Source organism: Lepidochelys kempii, chromosome 28, assembly GCF_965140265.1.
Source record: "Lepidochelys kempii isolate rLepKem1 chromosome 28, rLepKem1.hap2, whole genome shotgun sequence".
In the NCBI taxonomy this organism is placed as follows: Eukaryota; Metazoa; Chordata; order Testudines; family Cheloniidae; genus Lepidochelys; species Lepidochelys kempii.
In genome coordinates, this window is record NC_133283.1 from 5,881,500 (window position 1) to 5,909,320 (window position 27,821).

Below are 27,821 nucleotides of genomic sequence, written 5' to 3' on the forward strand. Positions count from 1 at the left end.
CCCGGAAGAGCCCATGATACAGGGAAGCTCATGGGGATAATTCCTTTCAGAATGATAATAAGGATACAAGTTGGGATCCTCCTCTGATGCATCCCCTCCCTTCCCAGTTTATGACTTTCTCTAATCACTGCCACTATTCCCTTCTGACCTCCTAACATGGCTTTGAAAGCACAATTTTGTCTTTTACATCTCCTGTGCTCTTTCGTGGGAATCCTTCCGTCAGGCTCCATCCACTGTTTCGCTCTCAATTCTCTGCTGTTTCAATGCAGATACTTCCTGTTCCAACCGATTTACTTTCTCGCTCCCTGTTACACATTTGCTTCTGCACGGCCAGAATCTGCACTGTCTTTAGGGTAGACGGGGTGGGGGTGGGGCCGGTAAAGTTTCCAGGCTTCCAAAAGACCATTACCATGTTCCTGTCCAAAATCACTCAAGCTGTTTCCCAAAATCATTTCCAGCTGTTCTTTCTTTCCAGATGTTCCCTTTCCTCCTGACATAATTTCTTACCCAACCAGGCTACCCGACCTGGGCCCTGTCTCCCAGTAATGGAATGTATCCATACACTGACTTGTGGACTCTGAAACGGGGAAATTACAGGTTGCAACCCTGCCCCACCAGCCTCCCTTCTTGCACAGCAAACCAATAAACAGTTGGTACCAATCGTCCCCTCCTCTCCACCACTCCTGGCAACTGGCTTGCCAAATCTGTTACCCAGGTTTTCCAGAACCCAAAGAAATGGTAACTTACCTGTTTCTCTTCAGGTGATGTCGGAAATAAATCAGTGGGGACACATCTCCTCCGTTTGATAAGTGCTTTTATTTAAAACTGCTTTTTATTAGCTTTGAAGCACACACACACATATACATGCTGTAGCAGTAGAGTTCGAGCATTCAACACATTTATATTTACCTAAAGTTTGAAATGCTTTTGAGGAATCCACAACCAGCCTTCCAGGGGCCCTCCTTCTGTCCAGCTGCTGAGCACTTTAGGTGCCAGGCCCTTGCCCAAAGAAAAGCTCCTTGGACTGCTTCCATGCACACTTTCTCACTAAACTTTTTATAGATTTTCTTTTGACAAAACACATAAACTTATAATAGCCCCTAATAGGCTATCGATTTTTCTAGCAATAATTCATTATTCTCCTTAACAGCAAAGCAGGTTTAGCAAAAGAACTTACCAACACAGACAATCAGATTCAAGGTCAGTTTTTTACATTTCCTCCCTTCTTATGAATTTGTCCCTTCACTTTATTATTTTTACTTAGTAAAACTGCAGCTTGCCGCTGTTTTTGTTCTGTCTGCCTAAGCAAGGCCAAATTATTCCTATGTGGTGTTCTTGCTTCCAGCTTCTGGTGGGCTAAGTGCACAAGATGGCTACGAATTATGTCAAATCCAGTCCCTTTACGCCAAAGGCACCGGCTTCTCTGTAAGCCTCATGAAACTTGGGATCCAAGTGGTAGAGGATACTTGTTTCCGGTTTAATCATGGCATCCTTTGGGACCACAATACATTCCACTGAACTAGGGAGCTGTGTTATGAAAGCAGTTTTATCAGGGCCTATATCAGCCTGGTCTCCTTCTCTGGGGTGAAAACCACCCACGGTGTACCTGCTATTAATACTGGACTTGTTGCCAAATCTTTGGCCTTTGTGAAGGAAAATGTACACTTCACTGAAGTAAACTCCTTTACCAAACCAGGCACTTTTCAGTAGCCATGAGGAATATTCCCCAAACATGCCCAATTTGTGTCTTTAATATGGTGGCACGGGTCTTAATTAGGGACTAGAAACAGACCTGGATCTGAATCCCTGTAAGCCACCAAAGGTGGGGCATCTATTCAAAAACAGACGTACTGCAGCGATCTCACATTCAACCCTGATTTCATTTTACACACATTTGAAGCATCTCCAAAAGATGTGTTCAGCAAAAATGCCATTTCTACGTCCTCCCCATCTACATAGATGGGGACAACGTTATCCATATCATAGGTTTAGCTAGGAGATATATTGAGACCTAGACCGTAACTACTTTGGGAATCAAATACAAGGGTATTTTGCCAACTTCCAAATCTCTTACTGAGGAATTCTCTCCTTGGGGCATCTGAGACAACATTTACCTAAAGAACCGAACAACACTGTAATCATATGCAGTTTCCTTTTGTTAGTTGCACAATTTGGGGTGTGCTGTTCACCATTTCAGAATGGAGACTTCCTTGGTAGCATGCCCAATAGCATGCCGTATTCTCTCCTGTTGACTGAACAGCACTTGACTTTCCTCCATGTCATCATGGAGGTGCAGGAGAAGAGCAAAAATAACATAAGAAATTGTTATTTTAGTAAACGGTTATTGGTTAAAGTCCCTAATAAATCTGAGCTTCACTCAGTCAAACAAAACTAATATCCAATTATGTGAGCAAATAGACTTCAGAAAAAAAGAGGAAAACCCACAGCACAGAGAGGTATAAGACACTTTCAGTTTCATATAAAATGAAGTTCCGGAGCAGGTTATATATATGGCTCAGAATCAGGAACACATTCTCCCATAGCATTCTCCTCTGATCCATTCAAAACTACTTCTCTCAGCACTTATTGAATCATCTTATTTACAAAAGTTAGCAGCATTGGAGTGGAGAAAAAACTCCCAACCTGCCCATCTGCAACCTTCCTGTCAGCAGTAAAAAGCCCAGAAGTGGCTTTGCCAGTAGATAGACAGAGGGATTTATACTCTGAATGATCACTGAGATTGGGATCCATTCAAATTTGTCTCCCAGGTCTGTGACACCATCATCTCCCGCCTTAATGAGCCCAAGGTCTGGTCTACAGTAGGAAATTAGGTCAGTATAACTCCATCACTCAGGGGTGTGGATTTTTCCACACCCTTGAGTGAAGCAGTTCAACCAATCTGACTCCTAGTGTAGATCGCACTAGGTCAAGGGAAGAATTTCCTTGTCAACCTACCTGCCACCTCTTAGGGCTTGTCTGCACTGGCAAGTTTCTGCACAGTAAAGCACGCTCAAACTGCCAACGGGTCCACACTGCCAAAGCGACTCTGTGTGCGGAAACTCCGCAAAAACCCCACCCCGAGGAGAGTCGCCCGGCTGTCGGCACAGGGGCTCCAGCGCTCTGTTGCCAGTGTAGACACTTGATTGCTCCCCGTGCTGTAACTGGCCTCCAGAGCGGTCCTGCAATGCCTCAAGGGACCGCTCTGCCGCTCCCGGTTTTGAACTCAGCTGCCCTGGAGACGTGTGGCCCCTTCCCTGGCAGAGCACCGCTTCTGACAGCTGTTGCGTGCGGATCTGCTCCGGGACACAAAGCAAACCGTTCATGTGGAAGGCTCGCGCCGTTGAACACAGAGGCAGGTGTGTGTGAGAGAGAGAGCGAAAGAGACCGCGGTGCAGAGAGCCCAGGGAGGGAGGCGGGGGCTGATGTCGGGGTTTCCCCCTCCCCCTGCCTCAGGACTGGTTGCTTCCTGCCCCTGTCTGAACTTACAAGACAGCATGCTGGTACACACTCTGTCCCCCAAAACACACGGTCTCTCTCTCCCCTCACACGCACACACTCCCCCCGCCCCACTTCGGCTGAAAAGCAGCTGGCAACGTAGTCGGATGCCCGAGAGTGGGACAGCGACCGCAATGCACTGCTGTGGCAAGAGCTGCTAACCTGGATGTGACGGGGTGGCCACGCAACGGCTGTTCAATTCCAGCGTTTTAATGAAAGGGGTGTAACTCGCGGCGCGGAAACCTGCCAGTGTAGACGTACCCTAAGGGCGGTGAAGAGCTACATCAGTGTTTTAAGTGTACGCAAGCCCGAATTTAGTAGCAAAGTGCAACTGCCCAGCAGCGAGAGCGGAGAACGCTGCATCATGTGACACTTAGGGAGATGGCTGGGGCGGACGTGAAAAAGATAAACTCAGCACGGCCCAGAAAGAAGGTAACACGCCTGGGGTGTTAGGGAAGGAGGTAATCTCTAGGAGCCACCACATCTCTTTCTTGTGTCACAGAGGCTGAAACAACACTTCCTTTCCTGCTCCTGTTCTGTGTTATATTTAAATAAGAAAAGCAATACCCCCCTCCCCCCATTCAGCACAACCCAAGGCAACATGAGAACAACTGGGAATGAGACAATCTATCCCCAAAGGGGGAATGAGGCGACTGTAACAATTCCTTTGCAGTGAGAGGAACAGTATAAACATGCCTGCATCATGAGACATGGCAAACGCTTTCCAAAGCACCCTGCGACCAGGTGCAGCTGAAGAAGTGGGATTTTTACCCACGAAAGCTCAGGCCCAAATAAATCCGTTAGTCCCTAGGGTGCCACCGGACTCCTCGTTGTTTTAGTATCAGTGTGATGCTCCAGGATTGTTTAGACGAGGAGAACGGATCGAGGTTAGGTCAGGCCATGAGGAAATGTGCTAGATAATCGCAGCCAGTATACACAGGCTTTGTTTTTACTGAAAGAAGAGTTATGTTTTTACATGGCAAGATCAGGGAGCTTTGATGTCAGTGTAGTTCACTTCTGCTAGCTTTACCACCCCAACCTGGGGCTGCGGGACATTCCTGGTAGGAGGGGGACACACTCCCATGACTCATAACACAAAGGAGTTGATACAGCAACAGGACTCACCCCAAAGAACGGCAAGTTTTAAAAGGCACAAGAGGGCAACTCACTGGCAGATCTGAGAGACCGCGGCGATGCAAATGATTCAAACAGCCTGAAAGGCCGCTGTGTGGGAATTAGCCACAGTACTAAAGGAAAGCAATGTTTTGTCGGCTCTAGACAAGAGGTTTGTAATGTTGATCTCCCTTAGCCATTCTCTGATGATAAACAAGGGCTGAGCGCGGACGGAAGCTTTTCTCCCAAGAAGCGTCTCTGGGGTCTCTCTCCTGTGTGGACCCTCCGATGTGCAGCAAGGGCTGAGTGCTGCGAGAAGCTTCCCGTGCACTAGGAGCATTGATAGGGGCACTCACCTGTATGGATTCTCTGATGTGCAATAGGCCATGTGAAGGTGTTCCCACGCCCACAGCGCTCATAGGGTCTCTCTCCTGTGTGGACCCTCTCGTGCCTAATAAGTGTTGAGCTCCGAGTGAAGCTTTTCCCACGCTCACAGGATCACTCCCCTGTGTGGATTCTCTGACGCGGGGTAATAAGGGATGAACTCGGACTGAAGGTTTCCCCGCACTCGTCACATTCATAAGGTCGCTCTCCCATGTGGATCCTCTGATGCGTAATAAGGGGTGAGCACCGAGTGAAGGTTTTCCAGCATTCATAAGGTTGCTCTCCCAGGTGGACTCTCTCAGGTTTAATAAGGGTTGAGTTCCGAGTGAAGCGTTTCCCACACTCACAGCACTCATAAGGGGGTGCTCTCCCGCATGCGTGCTTTGATGTGTAACAAGAGCGGAGATTCGAGCGAAGCTTTTCCCGCACTCGTGGCATTCGTAGGGTCTCTCCCCCGTATGGATTCTCTGGTGTGTAATAAGGGATGAGCTCTGCGTGAAGCTTTTCCCACACTCGCAGCATTCATAGGGTCTCTCTCCCGTGTGGGTTCTCTTATGTCTGATCAGGACTGAGAGCTGAGAGAAGTTTTTCCCGCACTCACGGCATTCATAGGGGCGCTCTCCCGTGTGGATTCGCTGATGTGTAACCAGGTGTGAGCGCCGAGTGAAGGTTTTCCCACATTCCCAGCATTCATAGGGTCTTTCCCCGCTGTGGCTTCTCTTATGGTCAAAAAGGCCCGATCGGCTACTGAAGGTTTTCCCACACTCACGGCATTCATAGGGTCTCTCCCCCGTGTGGATCCTCTGATGGGCAATAAGGGACGAACTCCGAGTGAAGGTTTTCCCGCATGCGCAGCATTCAGAGGGTCTCTCCCCTGTGGGGAGCCTCTGATGGGCAATAAGCCGTGAGCTCAGTGGGAAGGTTTTCCTGCACTCATAGGGTCTTTCCGCTGTGTGAATTCTCTGGTGTTCTTTAAGGTGTGGGTGGCTACTGAAGGTTTTCCCACACTCAGGGCATGTGTTGTTTCTTTCTCCTGTTGGGATTCTCTTCTGGGCTGTGGTTTCCTTCTGGTCCTTGGGAGTTTCCCAGTAATTAATGGATATACTCATGTTCTCTCCTGTCTGGTTTCTCTGCTCTCTCTCTGGCCTGTGCTCACTCTCACCGTCTTTTCCCTGCTCGTGACTCCTGGACACATTCCCTTTGGAGCGTTGGGATAACCCCACGTAGGGTCCCACTTGCTCAGCATCTTCCTCCTGTGGATTCTGCTCCTCGTTCTTACTCACTGTCCCATGACCTGCTGAGAAACAGAGAGAAACCTCAGAAACAGGGATGAAAAAGGCGAGGGCAAACCAAAATAAGTGGTAGTGAGACAGAAAAAAAACAGGATCTGAATTCCACCAAACTCTTTCCCACACAGCAAAGAAAAGGGCATAAAATCTTACTTCTACAGCCCATGGGAGGGGAGGTCAAGGCAGGAGCCACTGCCAGGGGTCAATCAGGATGGGTAGGAAGCCATGAGCGATATCTGCCATGAGGCTATGACAGCTGCTTGGAACAATCCTGAACTCAGAGAGCTCACAAGGTCCTTGTAGGGAATCCCAGCTGTTTCCTTGAGGCACTCCCAGCTTTTGAACTGGTTTAATGATTCCTCACCTGGGCAGGCATCCCTCCAGATCTTTCTTTCCTCTGAGCCCTGGACATCTGGGACCTCTGGCTTTATCTCTCCTTCCAGCTGGGAGATCACAGCAGACTTGGGAACTGGAAACTCTGCTTAGAGAAAAGATCAGGGGAGTTCATGGGACATTTGTCACAATAAAATGTTCCATTCTTTTAACTCCAGACCATTTTAAAGAAGTAATATGCTGGGGCCACCTCCCAGGTGCACAAATCACAGAATCATAGATGATCAGGGTTGGAAGGGACCTCAGGAGGTCATCTAGTCCAACCCCCTGCTCAAAGCAGGACCAATTCCCAGTTAAATCATCCCAGCCAGGGCTTTGTCAAGCCGGGCCTTAAAAACCTCTAAGGAAGGAGATTCCACCACCTCCCTAGGGAACCCGTTCCAGTGCTTCACCACCCTCCTAGTGAAATAGTGTTTCCTAATATCCATCCTAGACCTCCCCCACTGCAACTTGAGACCATTGCTCCTTGTTCTGTCATCTGCCCCCACTGAGAACAGCCGAGCTCCTTCCTCTTTGGAACCCCCTCTTCAGGTAGTTGAAGGCTCCTATCAAATCCCCCCTCATTCTTCTCTTCCGTAGACTAAACAATCCCAGTTCCCTCAGCCTCTCCTCATAAGTCATGTGTTCCAGTCCCCTAATCATTTTTGTTGCCCTTCGCTGGACTCTCTCCAATTTGTCCACAATCCCTTCTGTAGTGGGGGGCCCAAAACCGGACGCAATGCTCCAACTGTGGCTTCACCAGTGCCGAATAGAGGGGAATAATCACGTCCCTCGATCTGCTGGCAATGCCCCTACTCATACAACGTGTAGGGCACTGCTTAATGAGGGATTTAACCATCCCCATTTCTGCTGTGAACACACACAGCCAGACAATCATCATTAAACGGTCCCAAAGGACAGAGAAGGTAACTCCACATCCGAGAAAGTGAAGGTTGCAGCCAGTGGGAAACCACTTGGAACTGCTTCTTACTGACAAAGAGAGGCCCAGAGACAATGAGTGAGTCACAGGGAAGCTGGGAGACATCAGTATGGGATGTGGGGTTCAGTGAAGAAAGGAACAGGAGGGAGTGAGGATGTCCCTGAACACAGTATCGTAGCGGTGGAGATGTAAGGAAAGCACATTCTGAGGAATTAGGAAATATTGCAACTCTGGTGTAATAGGCGGGAGTATGAAAATCCCACAGCGTGTGGAGAAGGCTGGGGAATCAGATGCTATAATTTAGGAGCAACAGACTCTAATTCCTCTGGAAAAAGAGAATATGAGGAACAGGAATTGGGCCACGTGACCTCAGGAGGGACTGACTCAAAGACCCCGAAGAGCTTGCAGTGAAGAAAGACTGCAGCTGGTATAGATGGGGAGGGAAATCAAGACCTTCCGAGTCCCCAGAAGTTGCATTACCACGGTGACAGAATGCACCCCTGTGTTCATATCCTGCACATTACTGTAATAATCTTAGCACAAAATATGCCTTGTAAGGTATAATTTGAAAACTAATAACTTGGTCAACAATAGCAGGGCAAAATGTATGTAACAACATCATATGTAAAGTTATGAACATAAGATGAAATGATGAAACATGCTAAAGTGTGTTTACCAGACAAGTCTGTGGAGAAGGTAAACATGTTTCTCCAAGACAAATTAATGCCCGGCCAGATGTCATCAACGCCGACGGGCCATCAACTATCAAGGGGCCTTTCTTTGGAAAGGAAAGGGGGCCAGAACAAACAGAACTGCATCTTAGCAAACAACTTAGCTAACCTCCCCTCTCAGCTAGAGAGAATGTTATCTAGGGGTCATTTCCAGGAAGATGCATTTCAAAGGGTGACCAGTATAAAAATGAGGGCAAACACCAGAAGGGGTCTCTCACCCTGTCTCCCTCCTCCCACTGGAGATGTCAAAAGAAAGAGCTGCTGGACTTTGGGGGAGGGATCCTGCCCGGAAAAGTTTCTTCAGTAACGCTGTCAGAAGCATGAGGTAAGGTCATCACTTTGGGGGGGGGGGGGGCAGGGCCAGCCTTACAGATGGGCACTGTGCGTGACCACCCAGGACACTGCAGTCAGGGGGGCACTGGGATCACCCCCCCCCCACCCACACCCACAAACAGCCAGCCCAAGACCTCTTTAACCCCCGCAAGCACTGGGCCCAGAGCCGGGGAGTGGCAGGGCTGTGGGTGCCCCAGCTCGGGGGGGGGGGTCCTACCATGCGCTGAGCTCCAACTACTCCTCCAGGCTGGGCTGGGGAGGGATGGGACTTCTTCTTCCCCTGCACGGGCCACTCCCTGAGCTGGGTGAGACCCACCTTTGGGAACCTCGCCCGGCTGCAGAAAACTCCGTGCAGCTGCTGCTGGAAACCCAAGTCTCAAGGCAATGCCACGGCCAGCAGCAGCATAGGCGTGAGGGTGGCTCGGTATGGTATCGCCCCCCTTACTTCTGTGCTGCCCTCAGACCTGGGCTCCCCGCCAGCAGGGCAGAAGAAAGGGTGGCAATACCATGACCCCCCCTACACTAGCCTTGCGATTCTCCCCTGGCCCCCTTTTCGATCGAGACACCCCTGATTACACCACCACGAAAGTCCAGATTTAAATATCTGAATCTAGGACACGGAAAATGTTTAAAATCCTACGACCACGAAATTGACCAAAGCGGATCATGAATTTGGCAGGGCCCTAATTATTGATGTTGACTTGGTTATTGGGATATTTGCTGGATGAATTATTTGTTTTCGTTTAAAAGGAAGGCTGTAAGGAAAACGTATAGGAAGGGAAGGTGTTGTTAAGAGACAAGGTCCACACTATTAGCTTTGAGCCTCTCTACCTGCTGGGTCAAGCCAGTTTACAGAACTGGGTTAAATGCCGAGGGCCAAAGCCCTGGGATCTAGGAGATCGAAAGGTCTGGAGCAGTTTGAAAAGGGATTCTCTCTCAAAAGGAGCCTGGCTGTTCAGATGGTTGTTTGGGAGAAAGAAACAGAAATACATGGAACCTACTGGGGTGTCTGAAGAAGACAGATCTGCCTAGCTGAGCATTTAGAGAAGGCAGGCATGTGTCAAGAGTGGTTGTTATGACAAAATCCCTTTTTTCTGTCTTCCTTTTTTCCTACTGCAAAAAACCACTGACCCCAGACCTTCCCAAGGTACAGGGTATTGCAGCCCTGGGCCTGGTCTAAGAGTAGAAGAATTAAAGTATCCCACTACGGGAGAGGGAAAGGCCCCAGGCAGGGCACTTATATAGACCGTGAAAGGGACACAGGAACGGCTAATCCTCTCACTCACTATGACACCCACTTCCCTTCCACCCACTGCTCTCAGCTCTCCCCACCTCCTGGGACTCCAACACCCACTTCTTGTGTTCTCACCTTCCCTCCTATTGCCCACAGCTCTCCTTGATCGCTGTTTCCCCAAAATTCCTGCTCCCCCAAACACTTTCCACCATGCCCTCCCACTGTCCCAAGTGTTCCCTGAAGGCTGGATACCTGTGTGATTAATAAGACTGGGACTTTTCAGCTTGGAAAAGAGATGGCTAAGGGGAGACATGATTGAGGTCTATAAAATCATGACTGGTGTAGAGAAAGTAGATAAGGAAGTGTTGTTTACTACTTCTCATAACACAAGAACTAGGGGTCACCCAATGAAATTAATAGGCAGCAGGTTTAAAACAAATAAAAGGAAGTATTTCTTCACACAAGGCACAGTCAACCGGTGGAACTCCTTGCCAGAGGATGTTGTAAAGGCCAAGACTATAACAGGGTTCAAAAAAGAACTAGATAAGTTCATGGAAGATAGGTCCATCAATGACTATTAGCCAGGATGGACAGGGATGGATGGTGTCCCTAGCCTCTGTTTGCCAGAAGCTGGGAATGGGTGACGGGGGATGGACACTTGGTGATTCCCTGTTCTGTTCATCCCCTCTGGGGCACCTACCATTGGCCACTATCAGAGGACAGGACACTGGGCTAGATGCACCTTTGGTCTGACCCAGTATGGCCGTTCTTATGTTCTTGTGTGTGTCTGGGGTGGCTTAGACACAACAAATCCTGCATCTTCGCGGCGGGGGGGGGGGGGAGGAAGGGGTAGATGAGATGACCCTTGTGGTCCCTTTTAGCTCTGTGGCTCTAGAATTCCTTGCTCCTAACTCCCAGAAGCTCCTCCCCAAAAAATTATCCCTTCCCTCCCTCCCATTACTAGTTCCCCCACTTCCCAGAGCATCCACCCTTCCCTTTACTCCCACCAACATCAACCCTCCCAGCCCCGTGCAGTATTGATCCAATGCCCTCCCATTGCTTCCAACCCTGCATGGCACCCCCAAACTCCCTAGGGCATCTGCACACCCCCTCTGCCCCGCATTGCTCCTGTGAGCCAGGAGGGCTCAGGACAGTAGGACTTTGCCCCCAACCATACCCTCCCCAGTCCACTACCCCCAGCCCCTTCCCACCTCTCCGACATCCTCCTTTCCACTCCTTGGTGCCTCCGCATTATTCTTATTTCTATTATTAATTATTGTTATTAATTACTGTTATGCCTAGCAACCCCAGCCAGGGACCAGGACCGCCACGTGCGGGTCGTTCTACTGACACAGAACAAACAAACAGTCCCTGCCCCAAGGCGCTGACAATCGAAGAATCAGACAAGAGACAGATGTCCTGATGGCAGCAGTCCCAGCATCTTAGCCATTACCATGTAGGAGAGGATACGTAAGGGGGAGACAGGCCGTGAAAGGTCTTGAAAGCGAAGAGAGGCGGGTGATGTTTGACGCAATAGAGACGGGGAGCCAGTGGAGGGATTCAAAGACTGGGCAGCGTCACGGATTTACAGGCTGTTCGACGAGACAGCCTTTGATACCGTCTCCCTCCTGGGACTGCCTTCTTTCGGGTGCGACCGCAGCCGGGAGCGAGAGGCCTTCTAGCCTGGGTCTACAGACCCCGTGCAAGCGGGTCTCACACTAGTGTGTTAAAAATAGCTTGTGGGAACACTGCTTTGATGCGGCCGCTCGGCCTGGAGCCCAGGGATCTCGAGCCCACCCACCCCCACAGCTTGAGAACCCCAAGCTACAATCCAGTTTCTCACTGAGGTTCTTCAGGGAAGTCACACGAGTTCAGGCTCCCGGCAGAGACGCTCGCTCTTGCGGCGTGATGCAATCAGTCGGTATCTGCAGCCATGCAAGACAGCCGTTCCAAAACAAGCCACCATTTACGAGGCGTGGGATTCAAACACCCTTAGGTCAAGCTGGTAAAGCAAAACTTAACTCAAGGTTCATGTTGTCGGAATCATCTGCTCAGGTTTTCCCAAAGCTGCTCCATTTCATCTCGGTCTTCCTGCCTCAGGCAGTCTGCCCAGTCCAGTCTGTCTCTGCCTACTCCCTTTGTCCCATGTAGCAACCCTGGTGCGTTCCCATGTTCTGAGTCCCTCGGCTCCCACTCATACAAGCCATTGAGTCTTCCAATGTCTCTGCAGGGAGCTCCATTCAGTTCTGAACAGTGTATCCCTGCCAACCCAGACAGGCCTATGTTACGCCAACAGCCAGTACATTCCCTGTCCCAGAAGAGGAATTCACACCCACTGGGCAACAAAGGAAAGTGAGAGGGGAGATTTAGTCACGCATGTTTTTCATTTTAAAAACACAACAAAAACCCTACAGAAATGCCCATATTCTCTGCAGGGAGATGTGGTCAATGTGAAGGGCTAGGATAATGAATCATCAAAATTATAGAAATGTACGGCTGGAAAAGACCTCAGGATGTCATCTAATCCACCCCACCCCCAATCTCAGGCAAGATAAAGTACACCTAGACCATCCCTTACAGGTGTTTGCCGAACTTGTTTTTAAAAACCCCAGTGACAGGAATTCCACAACCCCCATTGGTAACCTATTCCAATATTTATCTATCTTTATAGTTGGGAAACTTTTCCTAGTATCGGACCCAAATGTCCCTTGCTTCAGATCAAGCCAACTACTTCTTGTCTCACCCAGGTGGACATGGAAACCAACTGATCCCCATCGTCTTTAAAATGACTCTGAACACACTGGAAAATGATTATCCCGTCTCTCCTCCGTCTTCTTTTCTAAGAAACATCCCCAATTCTTTCCTCCTTTCCTCCTCGGTGTTTGAGGGGAACAAGGCAGCTTTGCGGAGGTTTCCTCCTGAACGAATACGAGCAGGGGAAGACTGCATTTGTCAAGATCAGAGGAAAGGATGCTGCAGTATTTGAGAGAGGAGAGGTGAACCTGGGCAAAAGTTCCTTAGGGCCCATATGCAGAATGAAAATGCAAGCTGTAGACAGAGCCTGGATGTGAGGACCTATAGCGACGTCCACGTCAAAGGTGTTTCCCAGTTTAGGGGCCGGAGTGACAAGGATGGTGGTGCTGTCTGCAGGGACAGAGAGAGGAGCGTCAGGATGGCTTGGGGAACATTTTGAGATCTCTGTTTCAGTCTTTTTAGCTGTTCTGCTGACGTTGATGGTTAGACACCCGCAAGGAGATGTCACAGAGACAGGCTGAGATTTTAACGTGGACAGAAGGAGGCGGGCCGGGAGCAGAGAGGTAGATCTGTGTGTCATCGGCATGGAGGTGGTAGAAGAATTTGTGTTTGTGGAGGAGATTGCCCAGAGATTAGGTGTAGAAGGAGGAAGAGGAGAAGGGACCGAGGATGCAGCCCTGTGGAACACACACAGCAAGCTGGAGTGGGGATGGAGGGGATCCTCCAGAGGACACGATGAAGGAGAGATGAGAGAGGTAGGAAGAGAATCAGGGGACCACAGGAGAAGACAAGATTTCAAGAAGAACAGCGTGGCCGGTGGTGTCAAAGGCAGCTGTCAGGCCAAGGAGGGGGAGGATGGAGCACTGGTTCTCAGCTTCGCCTAGGGCGAAGTCATTAGAGACTTTGGCAAAAAAAGTGCCTCAGTGAAGTGCTCTAAATCTCTGCTTCCCTGAAACTTTCCCTTCCCACCAGACCCTCCCTACTGCAACCCCTTCCCTCTCCTCCCATTGCCCCAGTCTTTCTCACTCCCTAATAGCCACTGATAGACCTATCTTCCATGAATCTATCTAGCTCCCTTTTGAACGCCGTTATAGTCTTGGCCTTCACAACACCCTCTGGCAAGGAGTTCCAGAGGTTGACAGTGCTTTGCATGAAAAAAATACTTTCTTGTGTTTGTTTTAAACCCGCTACCTATTGATTTCATTTGGTGGCCCCTCGTTCTTGTGTTATGAGAAGGAGTAAATAACACTTCCTTCTTTACTTTCTCTATACCACTCATGAGTTTATAGACCTCACTCGACGCTCCTAGCAAGTTCCCGGCATATAGGAGGAGGAGCAATACCTGTGAAGATGCAGAGGCTGTTGACATGGGTGGGGTTGGGGATGAGGAGTTTGGGGTGTAGGAGGGTGCTCTGGGACCGAGGGGTTCAGATGGGGATCAGGGAAGGGATGGGGATCAGGGCCCGACCCATCGCCCCACCGGGAGCTCGCGGGCTGACTTAAAATGGCTCCGGCCCGTGGGCCGTAGTTTGCCCATCCCTGCTCTAAAGGAAAGTCTGTGGTCAAGCATAACACAATGCCTCTGATGCTGAGTTTGCATTTGGCCTCTCCATTTTCGAGACACAATGCACTGATTTGCTGAATTTTGCATGCAGTTGGCTGGCTGCATAGTGAATGCACCAGAGTACTCCCTAATATACCAAAGTCCTTGTGCGGTGTGGTTAATCACAGATCATCTGAGTAGATAAACCAGTTTGTGCTGGGGTAACTTGGCTCATGGTTTGTGTAGAGTTTGAATAATGGAGGGGCCAAGACACTACCTAGTGGAAGGCCATTTTCCTGTCAATGCCACCGGCTCTGTTTGCCACAAAAGTTTATGAAGAATCTTTCATTCTCCAGCATGGTCAGTATTAGCTTCATGACGTGGTGGTTCTTAGTTACCATTAGTACATTGAGAAGGAGCCCCCGACGACTGACTGTCTCATAGGTAGATGAGACATCAACAAACATCACTGCCATAATCGACCCCATTTTAGATCCATCTTTGCTATGTTATGTCAAATTCAGAAGCTGTCCAGTACCCGACAGCCCTAGGGGAAAGCCAGCCTGTTCGCTGATAAGAAGTGGAGTGGTAAAGTTGTGTAAAGGCAAGTATAAAAGCAGCTGCTCAAACAATTTTAAAATATTGGACAGGAGTGTGACAGGTCAAATGTGTTTTGGGTCTGATGGTTCCTTAACAAGGGCTATTCTCTTGGCTTGCTGACAGGTTTTCAATATCTTGAGCTGGATGCCACAGATACTGAACTTACTTAGGAGCCAATTCTGCCTGTGTGGGCCGAAAGTTTGGAGGGCATCGAGGCCTGCTGATTTCCCTGTTCTCATGGCATTGAGGCCAGCACTGGATGATTGCCCTGTTCTGTTCATTCCCTCGGGGGCACCTGGCACTGGCCACTGTCGGAAGACAGGACACTGGGCTAGATGGACCTTTGGTCTGACCCAGTGTGGCCATTCTTACGTTCATCCAATATGGATGTATCCGGGGATATTTGCCAAAGTGATGACCAGTTGGCAGTGGTCCCCTTAACCCTCCCATTGCATAGCAATCGGATCAGCCAAGATGTTGAAACGTCCACCCACCTTTGCACTGTCAGAAGGTCTACGTACGATCGACCACGCTGTTTGGCTGTATGGATCATATCCATGCATTCTAACAAGTTCTGCCAAGATTTTAGGCATTCTTGAGCAGTTGCTGTGACGAAGTGGGAATGTTCTTAATGTTTTCTCTGAATACTGTGTGGGTGCCTCAGTTTCCCCTGTGCCCTTCTTAAGTATCTAGGTGGTGGGATAAGGGGGTGTGATTGTTGCAGAGCCCTAGAGGGAAGGTGTGATGTGGTCTGCACAGAGAATGGCCGACACCCTGTCTCCTGGCATCTTATGGCCTGAGACCCTCCCCTGCAAGGTGCCAGCTGAAGGGGTTGGAGAACAAAGAGATCCAGTGGCCTCCTGGCTCGGAGAAACAGACAAAGGCCAGAGGAGGGACTGGAGGGGGCTTCAGTTTGGAGCTGGCCAGGGAAATGGAGGGAGGCCCAGAACCGAGGTCTGGGGTCCCTGGCCCCCAGAATGAGCCTGTCTGAGGGGTCCTGTTTCCTGAACCTACAAGCTCTGTTTTGGACTGTGCTCCTGTCGTCTAATAAACCTTCTGTGTTACTGGCTGGCTGAGAGGCACAGTGAATCGCAGGAATTGAGGGTTCAGGGCCCTGACTCCCCCACACCCTGTGACAGCTGCCAACAGGAGATGTTGACCAGCGGTGATTGTGTAATCTCCAAATGGCTCGTCTTGGAATTTTTGCCTGTATAGCTCATACAGCATGGCTGAGCAGGATGCTAGGCCCTGGGTACACTCTCTCCAAAATCCGCGAGGAGACTTTAGCCTAGCAGACAGACAGACAGAGAGACCGAACTGAAAAAGCAGCCACAGTCCCTGGGTATCCATGCCCCAGGTCCGAAAGCTAGGTCAAAAAAATCTCCGGAGAACGCTGGCGGGTTTGCTCTCTGGAAGCTGAAGCAACGTCGGAATGGAACAAAGGGAACAACCGAGCCGTTTACCTCCACTCAGATAGGGTGGTGGTGTGATCTCAGAACTGGGTCTAACTCCAATTTCCTACCTGGATGAGCTACCAAGGGCTCGGTCAGGGTTATACCCACACTGCCAACGGCCACCGCGAAAGGGACTTGGTAGCTTTGGGTCACGAATTGGGCTCTTAAGCCTATGTCTTGAGCAAGGTTCCATCATCCTTGTTCTCTGTATTGCCCCACGAACTGCTGTGGCTGTTGAAATCCCCAGTATGTACTTCATTGTACGGGTGGGTTGATGGAATTGAAAAGCATCTCTGGTGGCTTGTAGATGGAGGTCATGGAGGTCTTGTTGAGCTCAATGGTGAGAAGCTCAATGGGATTCTCTTCTGTTTTATAGATGGAGGCAATCCTGATGCCTGGCTTCACAAATTATTACTGGTTGCCATATTGGCTGTGTGTTCTCTCCAGCCAACATAAATCCTAGTGACCTGGTCGGTCTTGTAACCCTCAGTGAATCTCCTGGAGGCAGAGAACACGGCCCCAGGGTTTTGTGCAAATATCTACAATCGTTTCCTGTGTAGGAGCTGGCAGTCCATCTTCTATGCAGAGACAAGAAAGACTCTTGTGTCCGGACTTGGATGAAAGTTCTGGTCGCTGAGGTCTCCCTCCGTTTTATAGCATCATCGTAATAAGAAGTGGAAAAGCGATAGTCGGAGGGGACAGGGATTGCCACAGCAAAGCTCCAGCTGTGTCCCCTGTTCCAAAGCTGAACACACTGCCAAGGGAAGTGGCAGATTCTCCATCACTTCAAACAGGAGGATGATTTAGTCATACACAAGCCATTCATCTCGATACCACAGTAACTGCATGAAATTCTATGGCTTGTTACACATGAGGTCAGACTTGATGAATTTATAGTCCCTTCTTGCCATAAAACCTATGAATTTATCATCAATATGAGGAAGGACTAAGGGAACATGCTACTGGTTGTGTTCCAGAGACGGGAATCCCAGCATTTCTCCGCATGCCCTCCAGCTGCGTGCACTGGGTCAGCTGTAGCTGTAATCGGACGGTGGAGGGATTAGTTGGAGCAGCTTGGCAGAGCTGTGACTGTGATATGAAGAGAGGTCCATGTGAACCTAGAGCAGTGGTTCCCAAACTGGGGTTCAGGAAATGTTACAGGGGGTTCTCGGGAAAAAATTCCCTAATGGTGGACAGAGCTGTCCCCAGAGACCCCGGGCAGCACGGGGCTAGCAGCCCGGAGCCCCTGGACTTCCAAGAGCTGAGCAGATCCAAGCAAGCATCTCTATCACACTGAGGAGATTTAAACTTCAAGACTCCTCATAAGAAATGGAAAGGGAGGTGGATATTTTTTGCTGTTTTTAAAATTAAATAGGCAGCTAGTGTTGTTTTTAAAATTATGATGAAGAACAAGTTTAAGCTTCGTTGTAACGTGCGTTGTTTGCCTGGACTGCTCAAGACCTGAACGTTTGTGTCGGAGGAACTCTTTGAGCTGGCTTCTTAAAGCCCTTCACGCGGTTTCACATCCGATACTCCTGGAGGAAATCTAGGAGCCTCGTCTTACAACAGGCTTATTCAAAGTGATACAAGCCACGAAAGGGAGATCTTGGAAGAGTGCTGCCATTTTCATAATGTATTTATTATCATTACAGTATTTTTAGTGGTGTGTAATAAGCATGTCATGAAAACAAATGTTATATTTCCAAGATCACCGCTTTATAATTTTTGCTCAGGTAAAGGAGAAAATCCCTGGAAATATCCATTTTTAGGTTCGCGAGACTTGACATTTTAGTGAAAGGGGTTCACAGGTTGTTAACGTTTGGGAACCACTGACCTAGCAGGACCAAGCGTGCCTCATTTCAGTGCCGAGTGTTGGGGGTCGCATCACGAAAGGTGCACAAGGGTGTGCTCCAGCCACGGGTTTGTCAGCAGTTTGGTGGCCTTCGTGTTACTGGTCCCCAGGGCTCAGTGAGGGGTAAGCAAAGGCGACGACTCAGAAGGAATCCTCGGGGTGATGGTAAAGAGAGGGTAACAAGCAGCTTCTGTTTGCAAGGATGGAACTAAACCCAAGTTTTGCCTTAGTGAAGAGACGACGTCAGACTTTGTGGTGTACTGCCCCTGTGCCCTGTTCCCGGAGCGTTGTGTAGCAGGGCAGGGCACAGCGCTGGTGTGTGTGTGTCACTGGCATGCCGGGGTGTTGCTGAAACAGGGCAGAGTTAAGGTTACATGAACCTTAACTCTTCACTTCCCCTTCTAGTAACCGCGGGGACGGGAACCCTTACCCAGCGAGGTCACATTCTCATAGGTCTCCTGCATGACGTCTCTGTAGAGGGCTCTCTGAGCGGAGTCCAGCAGAGCCCACTCTTCCTCGGTGAAATACACAGCCACCTCCTCGAAGGTCACCGGCCCCTGAAAGAGCAAGAGCCCCCCGCTCAGGACCTGCTGCCCCACTCACAGCCCCACTCTTCGTGATGCACCAAGGCCCGTCAATGAGAAGCTCTGGGAGGCCCAGGGGCCCTCCCTGTTCAGAGCACCCAGGAAGCATCAGGGTGAGGGGAGAAAGAGAGAGACCCTCACCCCCCCCAGCAAAGAGAGGGGGCAGGGGGTCCTCACACTCATCACCCCCCTACTAGCCAGAGGCTGATACAGGAGATGGAGCCTCCCCAGCAGGAACCAGGGGCAACTCCCTGGTGGGAATGAGAACACTCTCCCCATGGCCAGCAGCTGGATGGGAGCGGATGGGGTGTCTTCCCTGAGTCCCTCTCACTGGTGCCTCCTCCTTATCTCCGCTTACTAGGTTCGTGCTCCAGCACTGAGAGTCTGGTCATTTTTCCCAGCCCAGGTCGGCGGGGCTTGGGGGGTGGTGGTGGGGTTGTCTCCTGTGTCTCCTGTTCCACAAATAAGGACTTTCCACCATAACCCCCAAGGGGTCTGTTCCTAGAATCAAGTCCCCAAATAAAACAAGCCCCAGCAGGTTTGTCACCCCCTGCCCCCCTCCCTTTCTCCAGCCTGTGGATTTCCTGCCCCCACCCACCTCCAGACTCAACTCCGCAGAAGCCCCAAACGCCTCGGTGTTTGCTGCCCCTCTCCCTCCAGCAGGAAAACACCAACAACTCCCTTGCGATCCCTACCTGAGCCTGCTCTTCCCGCTCAGCCATGTCCCTTCCCCCTCGCCTGGGAGGATGAAGCAATCTGGCCCTAAATGTAGACGTTATTCTAGAGCCTGTCGGGGTGAGAGGGAGAACAGGTGAGAGTTCAGAAGGGACCTCAGTGCATTTCACGTCTTGATTCCCCCTAGCTCTTTTCCTGGGAAAATAAAGAGCCATTCTATTATTTTATTACAGAACATACACAACCCTTCCCACCAGGGCTAAACCCACTGAGACCTTGTACAACCATGACCTGGTCCCTGAGTTAATCAGCTGACTTAACTGCAATTAAACGACAGCCCTACTTAATATTCATTTAAAACGTTCACCTCTTAAATTCTAAGGAGGGCAATGCTTTTGTTGTAGGCATCCTCCATTGTAAAGGTCCTGCACAGTTTAACGGATACAGTGTTTCCTTCCACATGGAAATGACAAAACTTTGTCCCATCAGTCACCACAATTGGCATAATCCCAAAACTAAACCCTGAAAATTTTATTAGAGAGGCTGTGTGTTATCTTGAACCTTACCTTCAGTTTGACTGCTTCAAAAAAATTACAAAAATTCTCCCCAGGCCTTGCTAATTAAACAGCAAACATTAATTTTAAATTAAAAAAAAAAAAAGAAATCCTATTTAATTTTCTTACAATACCAGCTCAACAATCAAAAAAATCCTCCCTCAAAAGCGGCCCATAATTTCTCACATGTGAAAAAATTAACAAAATTGCTAATCGTGAAAACTTACAAAAGGAATTGAAAAATATTCAAAAGTAATTGTTTTTGAAAACCAGCCTGAATTGCATGTGCGAAAGAGAGAGAGTGAAAAAGGCATAACTACTTATGTAAATACTGTTTTAATGCTTAGTACAGTTTTAATGCTTAGTACTGTTTTAATGCTTACGAAAGCACGTAGAAACCAACAAATGTGTGCTAAAATACCTAAAAATCCTCAGGCAAAAGTCAATGATCCAAAGAAGGGTAACTATTCTGGCTTTAAAATTTGCTAAGGGTCTAAGACCCCAGAACACAAAGTGCAAACTCTAATTAATTTAAACCCCCCCGCAATGTTTGAGAAATCTGTAGTTTTCTGGGAATCTACGGTTACTGCAGGGAATTCATCCCAACATATGCCAAAATTACCAGACCCCTGAGTAAATTACTACACGGACATCGGGACTGGGACCCTGCACAAAATCAGGCCATACAAACGTTAAAAACAACTCGAACCCCTTGCTTACTTTACCCTCAAAAAGGAAAAAATGTGTGCTTAAAAATTGCATGGATAGAACACAGTGTAAGTCCTGAGTGGCATGCAAAAATAAACTCAACCCCCCCAAGCTACTGCTTATGTAAACAACCAAGTACTGCCAAAACACCCCTCAAACTACAAAAAGGTACGAGTAACAGAGTAAGATCTACGACACTTCAGTTACATCATTAATTAAAATGTCATTCTTTCAAAATCTAAACAAAACACATTAAAAAAAAAATCAAAACCTATAATCTGAACCAAAAATCTAAACAAATAAAGAAAGAGTAAAGTGCCAAGTGCCAAACGAACCTCCTAAATTCCAACGATGAAATAAAAAAGGTAAAAAATAAGTCTGTTAAAACTAAACAGTTCTTAAAAGCAAAAAAAATTAACCCAACTGCATCAGTGTCAGGACACTAATCTTAAGGCAATAATTAATGGAAAAGTCATCAGTATTTGTCCACAAAAATTGCAATAACTGTCTTATAAAGGAAATGTTTGTGCCAATTTTCCCTTGGCGTATATAAATAGCGAATCCTTCCTTCCTTCAAAAACAGGAGCCAGCATTCTGATGCAAATATATATATCTATGAATAAGAGAAAAAAATCTGAAAAATTAAACTAAATTCTGTCGCCAGCTGGTATCCTGACGTGGCTGCTGTATTGTTAGCCTTAAAATCAGCTATAAAAATGGATGTGTCAACTTTCGTATCATGTACAAATTCGAACGATGTGAGGCCTAGTTGCCTGTTTTATCTTCATACCTGGCCTAACAATAAATTCTAAAATGCCAAAAGAAAACAAAGCAGACACGTTAAACTAACTCAATTTGTTCAAAAAAATAAATGAACCATCTCTTTAAAAAATAGGGGAAAAAAACCCCCCAAAACCCACACGTGCAAATAAACCAAATCGTCTAAACAATTATAAAACTCACACACCTGCCAAGCACGAAACAGAGTGGCAAGTGAAAATATTAACTCACTCTCAGTCATGACCATTTCAACGAAAAATAAATGTTTTTTAAGAGTTTACCAAAAGAAAAGTAAAAGCAAAGCCTCTGTGAAAGAAAGAAAGAAAGAAAGAAAGAAAGAAAGAAAGAAAGAAAGAAAGAAAGAAAGAAAGAAAGAAAGAAAAGGTTTTCTTTCTATCACTGTCTTAATATTAAACAGTACAAAAGTTTATAAACACATTTAACCCGTTAAGCTTTGAAAAATCAATACAACAGCTCACCGCCGGGAAAAGTGTGAGAAATACAGATATACACTATAGCACCTTCCTTTTCGTTCAAAATTAGACCACGCGCTCTCTTCCCCTTCACAGCCCATCTGTACACCTGCTAGCAGCCCCATTTCTCATTCGAAGTCAGTCTATACAGCTGGGTTCCACCTAAGACTTCCCTGCCCCGCACCTTCCTGGGTCCATCTTCAGTCACTCGTTAAAAGCTGCCGGACTGCTCAGCATATGGATGGTTCGTCCTGCCTCACCCTTTCTCGTACCTTTCAGATGGTTGTTCCCTGCTGCCCCTAAGGGAAACACCCCCCTGAGCTCCGGATTCGCTCTGAATCCCCATCGGACGCACAGCAGGAGCGAACCAGTCCCGGGGCTCACCCGGCGTCACGTCGTTCCACCCTTTCCAGGGGCACATGGGGGCTGGAGGCCGTGATGCCCTGTCGCGAACATGGTTATTGGTGTGAAATCTCCCCCCGGCCCGTCAGAAACGGACACGTACCTGCGTCGCTCCCCAGCTCCCGTCGCAGCGTCTCTAGGGGAAGGAGAGGACGGGAGAGGTGAGGATTCAGTCCCTCGCGTTCATAGAGAAATCCCCATTGGTTATTAATGGAACCGCTTTAAACTATGGGACGGGGACACAGACCGAGGCCCACAACGCAGCCGCTGCGGACAGAGCCAGCCCCACAGGGCGACTCCCATGGGGAAGGGCGACTCGCGGAGCTGGGGCTGCGAGATGGAGCCCGGGGTCAGTGACATCCCGAGAGTCCCCGACTCCTCCCCAGGGCCGGGGTCGCTCTAACCAGAGGAGACGCCACCCCCAGACTCCCACTCACCTTTGAATCCCCGCAGGACCTGCTGCAGGACGGCACTTGTCAGAGAGAAATCGCTGAGCCTCCTCTCCAGCTCCGCAAATGTCCCATCCTCCCTGCTAGGGAAAGGAGGGGAGAGAAATGGGCCTGGATCCCCACACCAACAATTCGTTACCGTTATTTATTAAGTCCTCGATTGTCACGATCAGCATCACGCAGGGGGAAAATAGCCCCCTCCTGCTCCTACGGCTCCTGCTATTTCCACCTCTTGTTCCCCTCCTTTCTCCGTTTCTCGCTCTTCACGGTCTTTGTGTCTCTCCTCCCTACAGGAACTCCCTATTCCCACCCCTCCAGGGCTTCACTCCCGCCCTCTCCCCGTTCCACCCACGACCAGCCAAGGAACATTGAAGTGTCATCATCTCAGCTGACCCTCCAATGAGATGAACTGAGGACAGGGGAGTTCACGCCCGTCCGAGCCATGGCGTTGGCTGACTCCGAGAGGCGACGTGTCTCCGTCTGCATTTGGGAGGGTTTCTTTGAAACCAGGAGGGATAGAAACTTCCTTTAAAAAAAAAATGGAAAGCCGAGATTCTGCACACTGTGAATACGTGATGCTGCCACAACAATACGACAGACAGCCCAGGTCCGGCCCACGGGCCATATGTCAGACAGCCCTGGCGGGACCTCATTAGCTGCCAGAGACAGCTGCTAGGGGAGACGGCTCGTCTCATATTGCAAGGACGGGGGAAAGGCAATATTAAGTGCAGTTTCCAAGCGTAAGGCAGCACGAGGTGGAGTGAAATGGAGCCGGGGACTTACCTGCTCCCAGGGTTTCCAGCATCCTGAGAGGGAGAGAAAGGAGAGGCTGTCAGGGGGGCGCCGCAGGCTGGGGAGGCCTCCTGCTCGGCAGGGCAGCCATCCTGGGCGTCTCGGGTGTTTGGGGCATTTCAGACTCTCAGGTTCCCGTTCAGAGAGCAGCTGCCGCCCCCCGCCCCGGCCCCCCAGCAGGGCTGTTTGTTCTCAGCAGCCCCAGGAAGCCTGGCTGGGAGGACACCACTGGAGAAAGTTTCTCCCCAGGCACTTTACAGGAAGAAAATATTTCTCCGCCTTGAGAGTGAAAGTCCCGCTAGGGCTGAGAGCCCCACAAGCCCCCTGGCCCCATTAAACCCGTTCATCTGGGGTGAGAGGGGCCTTAGGCCTGGCTCGGGGCCTCGGCATGGGGGAGGGGATTTCACCCTGCAAGTGCAAATGTAGACACACATTGACAGGGCAGGAGAGAAGGTTTTGGGGTTGTAGCATCCAGGACTCATCTCTGGCTCTGCCACAGACTCAGCGTGTGGCCTTGGGCAGGGCTCTGCCCCGCTTTCCCCCTTTCTCCCATAGGGACAATGCCCCTGTCCCCCCTTTGTAAAGTGCTTTGGGGCCTGGGGCGGAGACGCTCCTACAGGAACGCTGCGTGTGGTCATTGCAACGACAGCCTGACCTGCAGGGGTGGGCTCAGCAGCTGCCCCTTCTCTCCTCCCCGCTCCCCGAGCAGGGAAATCTCCCGGGACCCTCGGCAGGCGCCCGCATCCCTTCTCTGGACAACGGCTCTCTCGAGCTCTTCCAGCCGGGACAGCAGCCGCTGCTCCTGCTCCGCCAGAAACCCTCGCAGCTCCCGCCACTCCCAGACCATCTTCTGCCTCTCGGCTGCCGTCCGGCTCTGCAGCCACAGGGAGAGGGCGGGTGGGTACCGGGGGAGACCCACAAATGCCCCTCCCGGCGGGTGGGGGAGTTATTTCCCAGAGCGCGGGATCTCTTGCGCTGGGGGACGGGAAGGTTATTTACCCCAGCAAGGGGGACGGATCAGGGCAGGGGTGAGCTGTACATCGCTCATGGGGGGGGACTGTTCTCCCCAAAACCTCATCCAATTGCCCTGGGCCAAACCCTCCATCTCCGCAGCCGGCATTTCCTCCCCATCCCCCCAGGTGCGGGAAAGGCTCCCCGGTCACTGTGACACGCAGACAGCCCGTGGGCAGGGGCTCTGGGCTCACACAGACTGACCCGCTCCTGCCCAGCGGCCTCCCGCACCCCACGGGCACCATGCCACCCCCGTGTCGGACCCTGGGCTCCGGTGGGGACGGGTCCCTGGATGAGGCTGGCAGGCTGGGCCCTGCATTCGCCGTCACTCGGGGCACCGGGATCCCTGGCGAACCTGGGCCCTGGGCACCTACCAGCAGCTCCTGGCTTTGCCGCGGCTCCTCGGCTTCTCTCTCTTTTCCCAGAGGGGCCCGACGCTCTCGGGGGGGCTCCTGGAAGAAGCGGGGGGGGGGGGTTTACAAACCGCTGCAAACGGCCTCCCATCCGGGCCTGCAGATGTCCATGCAGAGTCCCTGGGACTCAGACTTTTAACCAGGTCTTCTTTAGCCTCAGCAAGGAAGACCCGGGAGGGGGCAATGAAAGGGGGCCCAAGTTTCCCAGAGAAATCCCAGGACCCCGTGGTGAAGGGACGGGGGTGCAGCCCAAGCCCCCAGCTCCCAACATCCCCTGGCCCCACGCGCCTCCCAAGCAACCAGCTTCAGACATTGCCCCAGTCTCCCCAGCTCCAACGCCCCCCCCCTCCAGAACATGGACCCACCCCCGCAAGTCAAGGACACCCCAAACTCCCAGCTCTACCCCTGGCATCCCCCAAACTCCCAGCTCTACCCCACACCCTGACACCCCTCAAACTCCCAGCTCTGCCCCCCGAAATCCCTCAAACTCCCCATTCTGCCCCCCACTCTGACACCCCAAACTCCCCGCTCTGCTCCCTGCCACTGACACCTCCCCAAACCCCCAGCTCTGCCCCCCCCAGGACACCCCCAAGCCCCCAGCTCCAAACAGCCCCCAACCCCCAGCGCTGCCCCCCACTGACACCCCCCAAACTCCCCGCTCTGCCCCCCCCGGGACACCCCCAAGCCCCCAGCTCCAAACAGCCCCCAACCCCCAGCGCTGCCCCCCACTGACACCCCCAAACTCCCAGCTGTACCCCCCCGACACCCCAAACCCCCAGCTCTGCCCCCTGATATCCCCCAAACTCCCAGCTGTACCCCCCCGACACCCCAAACCCCAGCTCTGCCCCCCCGGGATGCCCCCAGCTCCAAACAGCCCCCAACCCCCAGCGCTGCCCCCCACTGACACCCCCCAAACTCCCCGCTCTGCCCCCCCGGGACACCCCCAAGCCCCCAGCTCCAAACAGCCCCCAACCCCCAGCGCTGCCCCCCACTGACACCCCCCAAACTCCCAGCTGTACCCCCCCGACACCCCAAACCCCCAGCTCTGCCCCCCCGGGACACCCCCAAACTCCCCGCTCTGCCCCCCCGGGACACCCCCAAGCCCCCAACTCCAAACAGCCCCCAACCCCCAGCCGTTCCCCCCAGCCCAGCTCTGCCCCCCACTGACACGCCCCAAACCCCCAGCTATACCCCCCCGGGACACCCCCAAACTCCCCGCTCTGCCCCCCCGGGACACCCCCAAACCCCCAGCTCCAAACAGCCCCCAACCCAGCTCTGACCCCCACTGACACGCCCCAAACCCCCAGCTATACCCCCCCGGGACACCCCCAAACCCCCCGCTCTGCCCCCCCGGGACACCCCCAAACTCCCCGCTCTGCCCCCCCGGGACACCCCCAAGCCCCCAGCTCCAAACAGCCCCCAACCCCCAGCGCTGCCCCCCACTGACACCCCCCAAACTCCCAGCTGTACCCCCCCGACACCCCAAACCCCCAGCTCTGCCCCCCGGGACACCCCCAAACTCCCCGCTCTGCCCCCCCGGGACACCCCCAAGCCCCCAGCTCCAAACAGCCCCCAACCCCCAGCCGTTCCCCCCAGCCCAGCTCTGCCCCCCACTGACACGCCCCAAACCCCCAGCTATACCCCCCCGGGACACCCCCAAACTCCCCGCTCTGCCCCCCCGGGACACCCCCAAACCCCCAGCTCCAAACAGCCCCCAACCCCCAGCCCCAGCCGTTCCCCCCAGCCCAGCTCTGCCCCCCACTGACACGCCCCAAACCCCCAGCTATACCCCCCCGGGACACCCCCAAACTCCCCGCTCTGCCCCCCCGGGACACCCCCAAACCCCCAGCTCCAAACAGCCCCCAACCCCCAGCCCCAGCCGTGCCCAGCTCTGCCCCCCAGACCCCCGCTGCGCTGCGCTCCCCTCCCGCGCCCCGCCGGGCTCCGCGCCCCGCGTGTCCGCCCCACGCGTGTCCCCGCCCGGCCCCACCGCGCGGCTCCCGGCCCCGGCCCCGGCCATGGCCCCGCCGCGGCGGCCGCACGAAGGGCTCCCGGGCCCGGGGGGGGCAGGAAGGGGCGGCTCCTGCCCGGGCCTGGCCCTGCCCCTCCGGGCCCCACGCAGGGTGTTTGCGAGGCTCCGGGAATGGGGCGGCCTGGGGGGGGCAGAGGAGACCCCCCAGAGGGGGGCAGGCACCCGCTGGGGTGGGGTGGGGTGGGGTGGGGGGGTGACTGTAAAAGCCAAAGCCCCAGATATGGGGACACGGCTCCCAGGGGGCGGCCTGGGGGGGGGCAGAGGAGACCCCAGAGGGGGGCAGGCACCCGCTGGGGTGGGGTGGGGGGGTGACTGTAAAAGCCAAAGCCCCAGATATGGGGACACGGCTCCCAGGGGGCGGCCTGGGGGGGGGCAGAGGAGACCCCCCAGAGGGGGGCAGGCACCCGCTGGGGTGGGGTGGGGTGGGGGGGTGACTGTAAAAGCCAAAGCCCCAGATATGGGGACACGGCTCCCAGGGGGCGGCCTGGGGGGGGGCAGAGGAGACCCCAGAGGGGGGCAGGCACCCACTGGGGTGGGGTGGGCTGGGGTGGGGTGGGGTGACTGTAAAAGCCAAAGCCCCAGATATGGGGACACGGCTCCCAGGGGGCGGCCTGGGGGGGGGCAGAGGAGACCCCCCAGAGGGGGGCAGGCACCCACTGGGGTGGGGGGGGCTGGGGTGGGGTGGGGGGGTGACTGTAAAAGCCAAAGCCCCAGATATGGGGACACGGCTCCCAGGGGGCGGCCTGGGGGGGGGCAGAGGAGACCCCCCAGAGGGGGGCAGGCACCCGCTGGGGTGGGGTGGGGGGGTGACTGTAAAAGCCAAAGCCCCAGATATGGGGACACGGCTCCCAGGG

At 52.2% G+C, this 27,821-nt stretch overlaps 1 protein-coding gene across 5 annotated transcripts; it reads right to left on the reverse strand.

Moving 5' to 3' along the window:
* Window positions 1-797: 797 nt before the first annotated feature.
* On the reverse strand, window positions 798-26,989 carry LOC140904204 (uncharacterized). 5 transcript variants are annotated; one of them, XM_073326595.1, is made up of 10 exons: window positions 26,926-26,989; window positions 24,897-24,974; window positions 24,167-24,385; window positions 23,503-23,525; window positions 22,708-22,799; window positions 22,374-22,406; window positions 19,374-19,465; window positions 18,525-18,651; window positions 6,646-6,759; window positions 798-6,289 (listed from the first exon to the last, which is right to left on the reverse strand). In XM_073326595.1, the coding sequence occupies exons 1-10, from the start codon at window positions 26,953-26,955 to the stop codon at window positions 4,770-4,772; spliced, it is 2,328 nt and encodes a 775-aa protein (XP_073182696.1). In that variant the 5' UTR covers window positions 26,956-26,989; the 3' UTR covers window positions 798-4,769. The 5 variants fall into 5 exon arrangements, with proteins under 5 accessions (XP_073182696.1, XP_073182697.1, XP_073182700.1 ...); XM_073326596.1 differs by having other exon boundaries at window positions 798-6,286; window positions 22,708-22,802; XM_073326599.1 differs by lacking the exon at window positions 24,167-24,385.
* Window positions 26,990-27,821: the final 832 nt, after the last annotated feature.

Coding starts and splice junctions, on each gene's coding strand:
- LOC140904204 (XM_073326595.1), bottom strand. CDS start 26,955: ATGGCCGGGGCCGGGGCCGGGAGCCGCGCG. Junction 18,652..19,373: donor AGCGGGAAGAGCAGGCTCAG/GTAGGGATCGCA, acceptor TTGCTCTTTCAG/GGGCCGGTGACCTTCGAGGA. Junction 6,290..6,645: donor CTGGAGGGATGCCTGCCCAG/GTGAGGAATCAT, acceptor TCTGTTTCTCAG/CAGGTCATGGGACAGTGAGT.